Source organism: Mauremys mutica, chromosome 8 (assembly GCF_020497125.1).
Source record: "Mauremys mutica isolate MM-2020 ecotype Southern chromosome 8, ASM2049712v1, whole genome shotgun sequence".
Classification (NCBI taxonomy): Eukaryota; Metazoa; Chordata; order Testudines; family Geoemydidae; genus Mauremys; species Mauremys mutica.
The window spans coordinates 56928455-56944480 of NC_059079.1; the positions used below are offsets into that span (position 1 = coordinate 56928455).

At 52.5% G+C, this 16026-nt stretch overlaps 1 protein-coding gene across 2 annotated transcripts in view; it reads right to left on the bottom strand.

Annotated features, from left to right (window-relative positions):
- The window catches only part of KIAA1614 (KIAA1614 ortholog), a 50031-nt gene that overhangs the window by 6540 nt on the left and 27465 nt on the right, over positions 1-16026 (bottom strand). For both annotated transcript variants that reach the window (XM_045028401.1, XM_045028400.1), the window contains 4 exons: positions 11540-11683; positions 8339-10074; positions 7365-7533; positions 1619-1886 (listed from right to left, as the gene is read on the bottom strand). In XM_045028401.1, the coding sequence (XP_044884336.1) occupies positions 1619-1886; positions 7365-7533; positions 8339-10074; positions 11540-11683 (2317 nt within the window). The remainder of the gene's footprint in view (positions 1-1618; positions 1887-7364; positions 7534-8338; positions 10075-11539; positions 11684-16026) is intronic.

Sequence of the window (16026 nt, forward strand, 5' to 3'; positions counted from 1 at the left end):
ATGATAGTCTTCATATATATATATATATTATGGTCTGTTGAACAGAGGACTGATCAGCTGTTCTCCATGTCCACTGAAGGTAAGACAAGAAGTAATGGGCTTAATCTGCAGCAAGGGAGATTTAGGTTAGATATTAGGAAAACTTTCTAACTAAAGCTCTGGAAGGCTTCCAAGGGAGACTGTGGAATCCCCCTCATTGGAGCTTTATAAGAACAGGCTGGACAAACACCTGTCAGGGATGGTCCGGGTTTATTTGGCCCTGCCTCAGTGCAGGGGGCTGGACTAGAGGACCTCCCAAGGTCCCTTCCCACCCTACATTTCTATGACTCTATGATCAATGCCTTCCAAAGAAGCACTGGGCTGTCTTGCTTTTATAATCACAAGCAAGCACAGATTTAATGATGTTTGAAGACAGCTCACACACTCTTCCAGGTTAGCTCAGACACTGTGCACCCTGAAGGAGTCTGATCGCTTTCATAGAATGCCCTCAGCCACCCGGGACTGCTTAGCGCTTGTTGGGAGCAATGTTACTCAGGGCCCCAGTGGGATCGCAGGGGCTTTGGGCCAATTACGTTAGCAAAGGGACTTCATTTTTGGATCAGTATCTCAACTCCATATAATTAAAGGCTGCAAACAGATTAGGCTATAGACCACCCTCCCAGCTCCAGTGTCCTGCTGGGCTTGGGTATGTCTGACCCTGAAAAGGCCCAATCAGCCAGGACTATGCAGAAAGTGTGACTGAACCCAGCCTGAGTGATCTATGCATGCGCGCACACACGCACACACACGAGCACACACAGTTGTCCGTTCCCCACCCCCACTACACTCTTCCATCTTCTTCTTTCTACCTTATTCTGTTACACTTCCCCAGCTCTTCTCTTCCCCTCTGCTATGCCTGTGGCACAGGTTCAGCTGTGCTGACCAATTTTCTTGTAAGCTTCACTCCACAGTCTGTGCACACAACACAGTGGGGCAGACTGGCAGGACGTGAACGGACAGGGGTGCGCTTAAGGGTGGTAGTGCAAAGCTCTCTCAAAGTCAGTTCAAGCTGCAGCAGCCTGCATACTCTTAAAAGGAAAACAGAGTAGGTCAGATGTAAATGGTGCATCTCTGCAGTGTGGTCTGGTGGGTAGAGCACCAGACTAGGACTCAGGAGACCTGGATTCTAATCCTGGCTCTGCTGCTGGGTGACCTTGATTAAGTCCCTTCCCCCTCTGTGCCTCAGTTTCCCCATCTTTAAAATGAGGATAATGACACTGTTCTCCTTTGTAAAGTGCTTTGGGATCCAGTGGTGAAGACTGCTGTAAAACCTAAAAGGGATTATGATCATTTAGCGTTGTTCTTCCACAGATCTCAATGCACTTCCTCTAGGAAGGAGGGTAAGCATCCTAACTCCCATTTTACATAAGGGAATACTGAGGCACAGAGAGGTAAAGTGACATGCCCGTGGTCACAGAGCTGGGAATCACACCCAGCACAGGATTGTTCCCTACTACGCTATATTCCCCAGTGCTCTGTCCAATCTAAGCCCCACACAGACCCTGTGTTCTGCCTCCATTGTAAAGTATCTCACAACTGCCAGACCTGCAGCATGTACAGAGTCACGCCTGGGACTCACCAGGCGCAGTGACTGCAGGGAAGGTGCTTTCTTCAAATTAGAGCCATCAGCAGCATCTGCCTTGGCTTCTGGGGGTGGAGCCAGGCTTGGCGCCTCGGCGGGAATCTGATCCATGCTGTAGCACCGGAACCTGCCCAGTTTCTGCTTGGTGCTCTGGCTGAGGGTGCAGAAGAACTTTTTCAGCCCTGATGCGGAAGAGCCCCCTCCTTTCCTGCTTGTTGCAGAGGCCGACGGCTTCTTTGGCTCTAGGTGGGCATCCAGCAGTTTGCTAAAAGACAAGTGGTTTCCATTTCAATAGAGATGTCAGAGTTTGCAGCCAGGATTAGATTCCACTAAGAGAGAACAGCAGGTGAGGGGTTTGTTTTACTAAGAGCATCAATACATGAACAGTTTAAAGTGGCATGGCAGAATCCTGCAGCAAAGACACATGCACACAGGGCCTGGTGGATGTATTTGGTGGCTTGTGTGAAATGACTTGACGGGTCCAGTTCTTAATAAGCTGGTGTCCATATCCCCAAAGCCACCTTCCTGGCCATCTCAGCAGAGAGAAAGAACTCCCGTCTCACGTGGCAGTGCCAGCAGGGCACAGCGGCACAGAGAAAGCCTACACGGCCACTGTCCATGTGTTCTGACGGAGAAGGACTTTCACCAGCACTACATTTGCTAAAACCCAGGAAGATCAGCCATAGATGTTGCTAGTGTTGCAATGTAAAAAATACAGAGTAAAAAGGAAATAAAGTGACTCCCCTGAGTGACAGTGAATGGAAAAATCCCTTCGCATGGCTTTGGTGCACAGACTCTAGCTATGAAAGGCGTCTACACAGGGGTGAGAATTATGCATGATCAAAATTAAAAACAGACACATGACTGGGCAGAAACCATAAGCCACCAGATTCTTCAGCCTCAAACCTGCAGCTTGGGGAACAGAAACGGAGCACACACACACAAAATTGCTAGTGAAAAGAAATCCTTGAGGTTTGTGTCAATTCTTTCTCTGGCTTTTAAGCCCTGTAAACTATTCCGTTCCTAAAAGCCGGCAGGGGCCGGAGGTTGGCGGGAGGTTAGCTTATATGAGAATCAGCTCTGGGAAACCCAGAGAAAAACACAGTTTTTTTTAAAAAGGCAATTGTATTTCAAGGTAAACGTTACAAACTAGACTGTTAACCTGCCATGAGTAAAACATCCAGATTCCCCTCGTAAGAAAGATCACAAGGAATAATGGAGAATATTGTACAATGTAAGAATAAATTACATATAAATAATCTGCATTAAAATGACATTATATTAAGGTTGAAGTAAAACACTCAAAAATTAGGAAACACCAGAATGAATGTTGCCTGGGCAACCTCGATTTGGCTCCCTTGTGCATACTTAATTACTCAGTCACATACTATTTTTTCATGGGGCCCCTGCCTCATTCAGCACACAGGATGGGTGGTGTTCACTTAACTAGCATCTATTCAACATTTTGTTTTAGCCTCATTGTTCAGTGTGTCCCCAGGCCTTATTTACTCCACACTATTCAAACCCTGCTCTGAAGACAGAATTAGTAAGTTCCTCATGGTCTGTCTCTATGGTGCTCATCACTACAGTATCTGAGTGCTTTACAGACATCAACAGACTTTTTTTCACAACACCTCTGTGAGATGAGGTGGTGGTATTCCCATTTTACAGATAGGGGACAGACACGGAGAGGGAAATGAGGCAGAGAGATTAAGGTCAAAGGTGTCCACTAATTTTGAGTGCCAAATTTGAGACCCCTAGGACCTGATTTTTCAGAGGACTTGGTGTTAAATGGCACTTTGTATGTTCAGAACATAGCTCCTGTTGACTCCAGCTGCAGCTGTGAGTGCTCAGCCCTTCCGCAAATCAGCCCCCAGGGTCTCATGTCGGGCACCCAGAAAACGAGGAACACACAATTAGTGACCACCTGTGAAAAGCTTGGTTTAAGTCAGTGTTTCTCCTCCACCTTTTCAAGTTGGCAGCCTCTTGTTCAAAGTCAGATATTTTCACAACCCCCCTTCCTTTTATCAGAGTAAAAATGTAGCAGTGACAGCAAGGATCAGCCTATATAATTTAACTCTGAGTTTTGAGAAGTAGACCTTGACCTTGAAGGGTAACAGTGTGTGGGGAGCGAGATTGTCTTTGCTTTAGAGTGTAATAAAATAGTCAATGCCACCCCTCCCCACCCCCACCCCTGATTGCCTTTCGGGACCCTTCCCACTCTCCTGAGGGCTGTGGCCAGTGTTCCCTCTAATTTTTTACACCCATGTGCGAAATACATTTTGTTATGTGCACCAACATGGAGGTGATGTGTCACATATTGACACAGCACCTCCATATTGGTGCACATAACAAAATTCATGTGGTGGGGGTGGAGCCAACGGGTTCAGAGTGTGGGAGGGGGCTCAGGGCTCTGGCTGGGGGTGCAGGCTCTGGGATGGGGCTGGGGATGAGGGGTTTGGGGTGCAGGAGAGGGCTCAGGGCTGCAGCAGAGGATTGGGGTTGGGGGGGCACAGATGAGGGCTTTGGGGTGCAGGCTGCCCCAGGGCTGCAGTGGGAAGAGATGACTCCCCCCAGCCCTCTCTTGCCACAGCAGCTCAGGGCTGGAGAAGAGGCACCTCCCCCCGGCCACAGCAGCTCCAGCAGGCCTGGCCCAGGCTGAGGGAAGGGCTCCTCCCCTGTCTGAGGCAGGTCCACACTGGGCTGGACCGAGGGAGGGGCTTCTCTCCCCTGGCCGAGGCAGGTCCGTGCTGGGGCTGGACCGAGAGAGGGGCTCCTCTCCCCCGGCCGAGGCAGGTCCGCACTAGGGCTGGACCGAGAGAGGGGCTCCTCTCCCCTGGCCGAGGCAGGTCTGCGCTGGGGCCGGCAAGAAGAGGCACCTCTCCCGGCCACGGCAGCGCTGGGCTGGGCCAGACCAAGGGAGGGGCTCCTCTTCCCCAGTGGAGGCAGGTCCGCGCTAGGGTGGGTGGGGAGGGGCGCCTTTCCCCATTTCAGCCCTGAATGCCTGCGTGGGGCTTAATAGGCAGCTGTGTGGCCGCACAGCTTAGAGGTAGACCCATCGGTTGAGAAACACTGAATTGACTTGCCCAGCATCACATAGGAACTCTTTGGCAGAGGCAGGGCTAGAACCCAATTCTCCAGGACATTATTCAACTGTTTTAACCATGAGACCATCCTCTCTCTCCCTCATTCACTATGCACCTTCCAACTTCACTACACAATTCGGATTCACCCCTAGAAGCAGGTTGATCCTGTGCAATAAACGAGTTAAGGGTCCTGTGGAAACAGTAGCATGTAATCATGTAATTAAAGACTAACATAATGCATGTGCAGAAGGGGCCACATTAAGGTTGCCTTAATTCTGGAATTTCTAACTTTTGAGTCCTTGACTTTACAACTTGAATAATGTTCTTTTAACATCGTTTGTGTGTGTAATTTCCGAGGTTACTAGAAAACAAACCAAAAAACCCCCAAATTCTATCACGTAGAGTCACACAGAAACCCGCACAGTTCATCAGCAGGGTTGGAACCTTTAGATTCACATCACAGATCTCTGCTATTTAAGCTAACAGAGTAACTGATAGCAGTAGCAGGTTGTCATCCTCTCTGCGAACTAGAGGGGGAGGACACACACTTTGCCAGTGGGTTTCACAGATATTTGCGGACATCAGAGCAAATTCCAGTCCGGGCTGTGGATGGGAGGTACTCTACTGGTCAGGTCCGTCTGTTTGACCCCCCACGCTTAACCCCTTCTGCTCCATCCCTTCCAGCCTGTGTTCTGTTCCCCACCCCAGCTCCTTGTCCCAGTCCCATTCTCCTCACATAGTCAGTCCCAATCTCCATTCCTCAGGCTTCTCATCCACGTCCCAGTCTCCTTGCACAGCCTGTCTCAGTTTCCCAGCTCCTCATCTTATCTATTTCTCCCCAACCCATTTGGCCTCCAGTCATCCCCCACCCTGACTGCCCCTTGCACTGGGTCCCAGTCTTTCTCCCAGGCTCCTCATCCAAACTCAGTCTCCCCAACCCTTCCCCAGCTCCTTGGCCCAGTGTTTCCCCTCTCTGGCTCTTTGCCCAGCCACAGGTAGATCAGAATGATCCCCATGCTACTGGAGGAGAGAAAAGCCAGGTTTTCAGAGGTGCTGAACACGTGCCTCACACAGTGACTTCCCCTGGACTTGTGGCTGCTCAAAATCAGCCCCCATCACCACAGACCAAGGTCACTGAGTCAGTGGCTGATGGGAATACAACCCATATCCCCGACACCTTGTCATCAAAGCTAAGATACAAGCCCCTTAGTGATGATTGTGATGCTGCTGTAAGATATTAGATTAGGTGATGGCAACATTTCAGTGGGAACTGCTCAGATTACACTTCCCTGCACAGACAACACCCATCATGCATGCCTGATGGCACCTGGATTAACCTGCAAGGAACCCAACATCTGGGTGGGATTCCGGGGCTGTGACAGGCCCTGTTGACAGACAACAATGAACATAAGCAGTAGGGGTATATGCAGGAGAGGTGGCCTCTCCTACGGGCAGGCAGGTGTGTGGGGTAAGACTCTGACAGTGCTTTAAATTGCCTTTGCTACAAGAGACCACAATAGTTTGGCTCCACTTTCCTACCCCACACCAGGGTGGGCTGTTCAAACGGTGGAAAGACTCCCAGGTAAACTTCAAACTCTCCCAGGCCTGAAGGAGCAACACTGGCCTTTAAACTAAGTGGCAGAAACTACAATTTGGGGAGGAGTGGTAGAGAACAAAGAAAAACATTAGGGATGGAAGAAGCTGGGAAGATCCTTTCTTTAAATGGCACAAAGAAAAGGGCAAAGACACCACAATACCAGCGGCAGGGACACTGAAAACCTCTCATTGCTGATCAGAGATCCATTTGGGTCTACAATGAACACCATGACTCGCAATCAGGTATAATTAACTCCTTCATGTCTTCACTGAAGTATTTATTTCTAGCATTCTGGGATGTGGACGGGAAAGGGGAAATGCATGCTGGCTGAGGGGTATCCTCGGTAACGGCAGCAGCAGCTTTTGGGGGAAGGCACAGTGGGGAACAGGAAGTTCCTGGCCAGCTCTAGGGAGAGCAGGGACACCAAGGAGAGGCTGATAGAGGAGGAGAGATGGGCAGGTACATGGATGGGAGAGCAGAATCAGCAGGGGAAGGTTTAATACTGGAAGGCTGGCTCCCCACCAATTAGCAGCTACAGCTGTGCCAGCCAGCAAGCAGTACTAGCGGCAGCTGGGGGAACAAAGAGCCAAGGAACCAGAAAGAGGCTGCAGATCTGGAGAATGGAAAGGTTGCTGACCCCCTCTGGTCAAACAGCTGCTCCCAATTCCCTCTGAAGGGGTACCAGAGGATGACAGGTATTTACATATGCATAGCGCCTCATTACCAGCAGATGGGTGTGTCTTAGGCCTGGGACCTAACTGCCACACCCCTGCCTGCCTTGATGACCCCACTGCCAGGCAGAGCTGCCAGTGCGTGGGTTGCCAGTCTCTCTCCTATCTGCCACCTCCATGGTCACAAGCATCGCTCTATATACCAGGCACAACACAAGCCGACCCATAGACCCCGAGGGTCGTTACTTGCTAACTTTTGCAGCCACAGAAGGAGCTGTGCAGTTTACAGAAGTAGGAGTCAGTCCAATGCCCAGCCGGTCCCCTCCACAGCTCAGAGCCCTTCCACTGATGTGGTTACAGAGCGGGGAGCTTGCTGTATATTTACTCACCTCCCTTCCGCGAACGGCTTTGCTTGCTGTGACCCAGACACTGGCGCTTCCCCGCTGGGTAATCGACCAGCCTGGGTGGGCTCGGTCTCCTCAGCTGCCAGGGAGAGGGTGATGCCCACTGAGCTGATGGCGCTGGGAGCAGCAGAGGGAGCTGCTGCTGAGGATGGACCTATCATGACAGCAACACAGTCAGACAGGCATCTACTGGCTGGTTCAGAAACAGGCTCGGACAGGAAGGCGAGTCTGACCCAGTTATTGGAGTCAGCAGGGACGCAGACCTCACTCAGCCGGACCCGCTGTACTGCAGGAGTAGGGATAGTTTTCATTACTCTTCCTAGATCCCCATTGAAATGGAGCTGCCAGTACCTCAAGTGACGCCTTTTCATTTAGAGGGTCTAGTCTCTCCCGAGATACCCATCCCCAAAGCCTCTCCTGTCCCGCAGTGGGTGGCTCTCATCTCAGCTGGCTGAGCGGATTTGTGCCATGCATCTGGGACTCTCCCTTCACCCACGGATGACAGTAACCCCTCTCTGCCCCCTCCAGTTCTTTAACGTCTATCCTGGATTGGGCAGCAACCAGCACCATTCCCATATTAGCCAGCCTCACCCAGCTCGTGGACACACCCCGCTCGAGAGTCTTATCCCCAAGCACAGCAAATGTGTGATTCTGGCACCGCAGCCTGATGACCAGCATGTTCAGGCATTGGTGAGCTGCCAGAGAGAGGGCAGGTTTTACCAGTGAAGAATCTCTGCTCCGAGAGCCCACTACTTCCCTTGCTGCGGAGTTCAAATCTTGAGACTGTCCGCAGGAGCACCAGAGCTCGCTCACCTGTCCTGAGAGCAGGCAGGGAAGTGGCCAGGTCTCCAATCAGACAGTGCTTATGAGAGCCCAATGGGAAGCCAGCTCAGAGCACAGAGGACAGGCATAACACAGCCATGTCACTAAGGGGGCCAGCAGCAATAAGCCCATCTTACCTTTACTGTCTCCCAAGGAAGCAGGCAGTTTCTGGACTCTCACGGCCCGCTCTCCGTGGCTCAGAGCCGCGCTGGCAGCCTGGCCATCATGCTGACACTGAGCCCATGTGTTGTTGCAGTTATTGGTGGACAAGGCCAGGAGTCGGCCCTTGGAAAGCACTTTTGGGCTGTGCTGGCTTTTCTGCTCCTCCGGCACAGACCCACACTTGCCGGGAGGAGAAGTGGGCCGAGTCACCAGGCCACTGGTCTGGTCTAGGCGCCCAGTTTTGTGGCCTGTCAGCCTGTAGCTACCCGTCAGGATGGCCTTCCTGTAAGGCACAGGGGAGGAAGCTTTCCCAGTCGGCGGCGGGGCAGGGACCCGAGCCAGCAAGTTGTAGCATGGTGCCCCCTGCTTTGCTTGTTGTTGGGAGATGCCTGTTGCTGGTCTGGGTTGGCTGAAGTTGTTGGCTGGCTGAGGGGCGGGGGCAGAGCTTTCCAGTGTGCCTCTGTTGCCTGGGATTGACGGTGCTGACGGCTGACCCTGGGCAGGGGGCGGAGGGTGGACATGCCCCCGCTGGACAGGGCTGAGCGCTGCATCACACCGGCCACTGTTCTTCCCAGCCAGCCGAGGTGCAGCTGGGAGTTGGTCACCTTTGGAAAGTGCTTCTACCCCATTGCCTGTTGGCTTGGTCACCTGACCCTCTTTTAGCACGAGGGTGTCCTTCAAGCTGGAGTCTCTTTCCTCACTGATGTTCTCACCAATGGCAGCCCTGCCAGTACAAAGCATGTTGTCAGAGATCCTGGTCCCTCCACTGTCACCATTCACCCTGCACTCCTCTTGCCCCGCCTTCCTGCCCCTCGTGTCCTTCTCCGGCGCATGAGTTCCCCTAGGAGCTTGGTGCCCGCCAGGCCAGCGGCCTCTGGCATCCTGGTAACCCTGGGGGTGGCAGCTCCCTGGCCCAGCCTCTTCGCTGTCAGTCCTGCAGCTGTCAGACGTGTCGGTGCTGTCTAGAGCTGAGTCCACGTCATCTATGTACGTGACATCCCCGATGTACGTCTCCCTGATCCGCTCTGTATGAACGCGCTGCCGGGAGGGAAGAATCCAGAGGGGAGACCCCCTCGGGCCCAAAGTCCTTCCTCTCGCCTCCTGCTGGGAAGCGCTTGGCTCCCCACTTTCAGCCCCGGTGCTGATTATTTTGTTTTCCTGAGTTACACTGTGGCTCTCCGATAAGGGCTTAACGGTCTGATCAGCCCTGAGGTCCATGTTCTGATTAGCTGCTGAGCCCCTGAGATAGGAGCCACAGGCTCTGCACTTCCCCTCTGCACTCAGCGCAGTGGGCCCAGCCTTCTCAGAGCGCCCCCTGCTGGTGTGGTGTGCAGATGTCCCTGCAGCCTGCCCACGATTCTGCTGCTCCTTGCAGGCTTTACTGACTCCACTCTCCTTGCGGTGGAAGTCCCCGTTGATGTAATCTGAAAGGTCTGGCTTGGAGACCAGTGGGCTCTGTCCCAAAGTCAAGAGGACCGAGTCCAAGACCCGCTTCTGGCGCAGTTGCAACCTCTCCAAATAGCGAACTTCGGCATCCCGGAGAGACTCGTCCTCAAAGCGCACACGGGATGGGGATGGCCCTCGCTTCCTGGCCTGCCCGCAGCTGGATTCCCCACTGGAGGAGTCACTCAGGTTCCCACTGGTGTGAGCCTCCCCATCCCTCAGAGCATAGCTCTTCTTCAGATCTGGAGCGGTGCTCCCACCCGCATCCCTAATGCAGCAACACAGGGACAGAGAGGATGGTTATGGAATCGCCAGCCAGTCACCCCTCCCCTTTTACTCCCTTCAGGGGAGTCCTGCCACTCTAGCATACTCTGGGCAAATGGCTCCACCCTGCGGAATGGACCCTTGTCCATCTGAGTGATTCCAGGGCCCCAGGGTCAGGACTCATGCCTCACCCAGCCCACCTCCCTTTCCCCAGGAGGCAACTACATCCACCTTATATCACCCCCTTTTGGAACAAGTTTCCCTCCTTTGCTACCAAGAGTCAGGGGGATACGTCCAGTGCCCATGGTGAAAATCCCACTGAAACCATAACAGAAAATCTTAAGGGACCAGTGGGTTAAGGGCTAAAGGCCACCAAGGTGCAAACTCAGTCCAGCTGCTGTTCAAATCAGTAAATCAATCTGTGGTAAGTACAGAGGAGACCAGGAGCACCAGCAAAATATGAACAGAGAGGATAGATGTAGGTGCCCTAGGGGCCGGGCTAGGCAGTAATATGCAGGAGACCTGTGTTTGTTTTCATGCCTGGATCCAGACTCTGCTGGCCTAGGGAGGTGTGGGGGAGCACACTGGGCCCCTCGGGAAAGGCAGTCCTGACACAAGGCTCAACACTGACCTCTTCAACAGATAAGGGAGTGGTGTGGCCAGGCTCCCTCAGAGGTGACTGGGACAACAGGCCTTGTTCTAATGTGGAACAAAACCAAACAAATTTTAAAACCTCATAAGCCAAAACTGTCATCCTCCGGAGCGCTTGAGCTTATTTTAGTCTGGGAGACCTTTCTATATCAGTAGCAAAATAAACTGATCTCTGGGAGCCAGGAACTTGCAGTTGGTGCCTCTGTCATCATAAAATGAAACAATCACACCCCATTCAAATCCTCTAGTGTGTGTCCATTGTATGTGTCTATCCGGTACACATGGAGCATGTGTACGGTGAAGGTGTAACAGGCTTCTGCTGTGCATGTGACATTTGTTTACGTGGTGTAGTAGGCTGCAGCAGTGTCTCTGAACCCTTTTGATACCAGAAACCGGCTTGCTGCCTTCCTAAACTGTGTCAGGAAGATCTCATGGACTGGGGCCAGTCCACCGACCAGTAGTTGAGAAATACTGGGCTTCAGAATGCCTAGTGTGTCTGCATCTACATGAAAGCAGGGGTACTGGAACAATTTGGATAGTGGGGGTGCTGAGAGCCATTGAACCAAACTGTAAACCCTGTATGTGATGGAAACCACTTCAACCCAGGGGTGAGGCAGCACCCCTAGCTCCCCTAGTTCCAGCCCGTGTGTGAGAGCGAGGATCACAGTCTGGTTCTATTTCCACACATGCTTAAGAGTGTGAGTGAGGCAGGAAAGCAGAAGAATCCTGCAGGGAGACTGGCAATAGAAGCAGGTCTCCCGCCCCCTCCCCCTGGCATTCCCTGGAGCTGTGACTGACATGCGAGGCATTGCACTCACCGCCTGGCCTGGGGAACAGCAGGAAGGATGTCGTGGCTGGCTCGGAGAGGGCTCGTCCTGGCCTTCATGCGGGCTCTCTGCAACAGCTGCTTGGCCTGCTCATGCCTGGGGCTCAGCTCAAGCTCCTGAGTGGGAACAAAGGCCCTGCAGCCAGGCCAGTGGGGAGCAAGGCAGGGGGATTAGAAAAAAATAACAAGGATTAGAAGTGGTTTAACAGTGACGAGGACGATGCGGCTCTGCCTGGAAAAACAACTCACAGTGCATCCTCAGACCCACTGCAGGCCTGCAAGCCAGCACTAGAGGGCAGCCTATGCCACCGACAGGGGAAGCCAGGGCTCTCACAAGACAGGCATGGGTGCCTGTTTCCAAAGACACAGTGATAGACCTGTCCAGAGACAGGAGGAGGAAGGACGGGAGCATTCCCTAAGCAGCCTTACAAGTGGATGCAGCAGGTCTCAGGGGCCTAAGCCAAGTTGAGGCCAAATACCCTGAAAACCTGGACAAGGAGCCCACTTCCAGCCACATTAAATGCACCCTCACGGTTTCCACTCCCGCTCAGTTTGACCTTTAAAGACAAACTTCTACTCAGTGACTGGTTTTTTGCTGGTCCCTCTGGTGGCTATTTACCAATAGGCCAGAGCTAAAAAGAGCCTGCTAGGCCCCCTCCCCTCTGCCAGTACAGGACTGTGACTGCTAAGTTCCCAGCATACATAAGGGGAAGTTAGATTAAAACAATATACTCGCAATGGAAGGTTGCAATGCAACACAGCTGTTTCTAAGAGTTCAGAACAATTACACACAAGAACACAAAAGCAGACACACAAAGCAGGCTGCCCCCCTAGAACAGAGGCACAACTCTCCCCATCTTGCTCTAGGCTGGCTGGCTGAGCGGGATCTGGGCCTAGCAGCACATATTCTACAGAGCCCCCTAGTCTGCAAGCAGGAGCAGCAACCCACCCCCCAAATTTAAAGGGACAGTGTGTCATTTTTATACAGCTTTCAATGCACCACAGCACCCTGCATAAGCATCTCTTGCAAGTCACCTTAAATATTTGGAAATAGCAAGGCAGAAGCTCTCCAGGGACACAGTTGCTGGTGTTTCTGCAGTTTTGCACACCCATCACACTCCACAGCTTCAGCTGCATGGTATATTTGCCCAAAGAACACCAGAATGCTGCGCTATAAGTCACAGTGAAAATACTACTTCTCTCTGCTTTCTCTTTGTAGATCTCAAAGGGAATATCACCCCCATTTTACAGATGGGGAAACGGAGGCACAGATAATTGAAGTGACTTGCCCAAGGTTACCAACCAGGTCAGTAGCAGAGGTGGGAGTTGAACCCAGGTCTCCTGAGTCCCAGTCCCCTTTGCACAGGACCACACTGCCACTATAGCAATAATCTGTAAACTACAGGGATGACTGGCTGAGCAGAAACAAAATGAAGCAACCGGGAGTAAAGGTTGTGCAGGAGGAGGGACTCTTTCTAATAGGAACTAAACAAAGGTAGCAGAAGCAAAAAGAGCAACAAGCAGGTTCGCAGCCTGAGATCAACCCGACATTCCCCACCTTGTCTCTCTGCAGCAGCCCTGTTTACAGCCTATTCCTGCAACACCTGTGCAAAGTGAAGGGGAAGGAGAACTGAAGTTAACCCCTTGTGCACCGGAGACCATGTAGAGCCCCTGCAGACAGCTGTTGGGACAGTCCCTCCCCAACTTCCTTTCTCTCAGAGTTCAGCTGCTCTGTTCCCTGGGAGCTCCCTCCTCTCACTGATCTCTGGCAGTCTTATCTCATCCTGGTGCTCATTGGCCAATTAGCTGCCAGTCAGACACCTAGAGAGTTAAATTACAGATGGACTTCTTCTCTTCAAAGGCCAGCTGCCAGCCACCCCATGACATTGGGCAAGCAGTAGTCTACCCCCTTTCGTCCACCGAGATCTGCCCACATGTCCTCACATGTAGCACCCTCTCCTATCCCAGTCAGCTTCGCCAATGCATCTCAGCCCAGACCATTTGTTTCCTTCAACAGCTTCCTCCCCTCCTCCCCAATGGCCCCACATTGTACTGGGGAAAACCCCTTGGCGGCCAGCACAGCAGGTGCAGAGTGCAGCTGTCCACCTGGGAGGTGCTGTTACCCAATGGGAATACTTGACCCCAATTCTCCAAGAGTCGCACTGGCTCCCTGTCCACTTCCAGTGCAGGCCAGGGATTGGCCTTGATCTGAAGAGCCCTAGGTGGTTTGTGTCCTGGCTGTCTGAGACACACCTCCCTCCCCACCTGCCATGCAGCAGTTGAGGCTCTTGAACAAACAGTCCCTAAGCTGGCTGGGTGTACAGCATTCAAGTCTGTTGCCCTGAGGCCCAAACAGGGGGGATTGTCCAGTTTTCTGGGAGGCCATTGTGCCTATGTTTTTAGTAGGCTCTACGTTCTGCGGAGCCAGTGCACAGGAGAGTTAATTTGCAAAACAATGCAGTACATAGCACAATACATGGCACTTTCCTCCTCTGTGCACATCTGACTCCCTCTCCAGCTAATCTGCTGATGCCATTCCCGCCCCATTCCACTCAGAGAAATGTCAGGTGCTAAGGTTCCCGAGAACAGGAGGGTGCTCCACAAAGCCTGCCAGGGTCATCAGCTTGCAGATTTAACTGAGCCAGGAAGCACTTTGATGCTCTAGTGATGGGTGCTCTGCCATAAGACACCTCTCACACGTGGCTGTTCAGCCCACAGAAGAGAGGAAAGGGGTGGGTGCGTCCCCCTTCGTGTCAGCAATGCCAGGAGTGTAACCCACCAATGACAAAGCCAATGACCATGTATCTCAGGGAAGGGAGGAGAGCAATGCCTTGTGCCCCACTAAAGTTGTTCAACCACAGAGGTTCTTTGCCTACCAAAACATTGAGGGGACGCTTGGTTCCCAGCTCACCGGCAAGTGTCATTAGCACCGCCTTCTAATGCAGCATCCAGCTGCGCCAGACACATGCTGTGGTCTGACTGAGGCTTCCCCCTGGGCTCTGTCACGGGGTCAGGGAAAGGGACATACCAGCACATCTACATCTTCCCAGGTAGGTGCACAGCGGCTTTTCCCCTGATCTGAGAGCACGGAAGGGGAATTCAGTCTCTTGGGACATGCACCTGTCTGGGGCATGGGACTAAGTGAGCCCCTTACAGGCAGGGGAAAAGTGTTCCCAAGGGCAGGCAGCCCCACAAGTGAGAGAGGGCACTGGGGGATGTTCAGTGGCGAAGAATGAGGGGAAGAGGAAGAAGAGTTTACCAGCGGTGAGTACCCTCCTACACAGTCCATTAACCATGTGGCTAATCGCTTACGGGACCCAGACACATGGCAGACTAGGCTGCTAGCAATGATGGCCCATAGTTAGGGTTGAGTGGTGATTACCCACATGCTGTACAGATATGAGATGTTCTCAGCTCACCGGGCCCCTAGCCAGTTAGTGCTCTGGGGTTCACACCCCTAGCATTTCCTTCCATTCGCTTTTGCTTTCAGATTGTCTTCCCCAAAATCACTGCCCCCAGGCCCAGAACTCACAGACCTACAGGCAAATATGGCCTGGAGTGCCATGGTGAGAAGACACCAGAATGAAAGGGAGAGAGAACAGTCAGGCTGCTTAGTGCCGTGTGCTAAGAAAGCAGAATTACACTGCCCCATCAATGGGAGAGACTGGCCCCATACAGAGGCTGCCTCCTCCCAATTCACTAAAGCAGCATAGAGAGACAGCAGGGAACACCTGAGAGTGCTCTGGGCGCTGTTCCCATTTCTGCCGTGCTCTGCCTCAAATGCTCACTCAACACTCCCATGCCAGGAAGGTTCCCAGGACACCAAATGACCACTCTGTCCTTGAAGGAGGGGACTGTGGGTAGAATGTAACAATTCCCAGAATCCTCGGCAGAAACGGAAGGGGCTCTGAAAAACAGCCATTGTCCTTGGGATAGCTGCCCAGAACACACTCCTAGCATATACAGTTAGGCAGAGGGGGGCACAAAACCATGGCTGGCATGGAAGAAAAGCAGCTGTGTGGCCCCACACCAAATGTCACTTTTAACTAGCTGAGCACACTCATTGTGTCCCAGGCTGGCAGGAGCCTTCAATGAATGCACTAAACTCAGTTTTATGTTCAAGAGCTAGCAGGTTTGTTGAATGCATCCAGCCTCATCCATTGCTCACACTCTCCCGGAAGGCCCTGCATTGGATAGGACCCATGGTGAATTTTTCAGAGCCTCTCTCTCACATCCTGGCCATGACCATGGAAAGGGATCAACCAGCTTTGAAGTAAAGTGACACCCCAACACCAGCTACACCCAAGCCAGAACTCAGACACTTCACTAGCCCAGAGGCACAGGATTTCTGTCAGTTCCGCAGGAGCCACACAGAATGCACTCTGCAGACCCTGCCCAGAAGCAGCAGCCTAAATCCACTTGGAATCAGAAAACAATTTCCCAACTGTAATTGGGGCTATAGGCTCCAGTCCCTGGGCA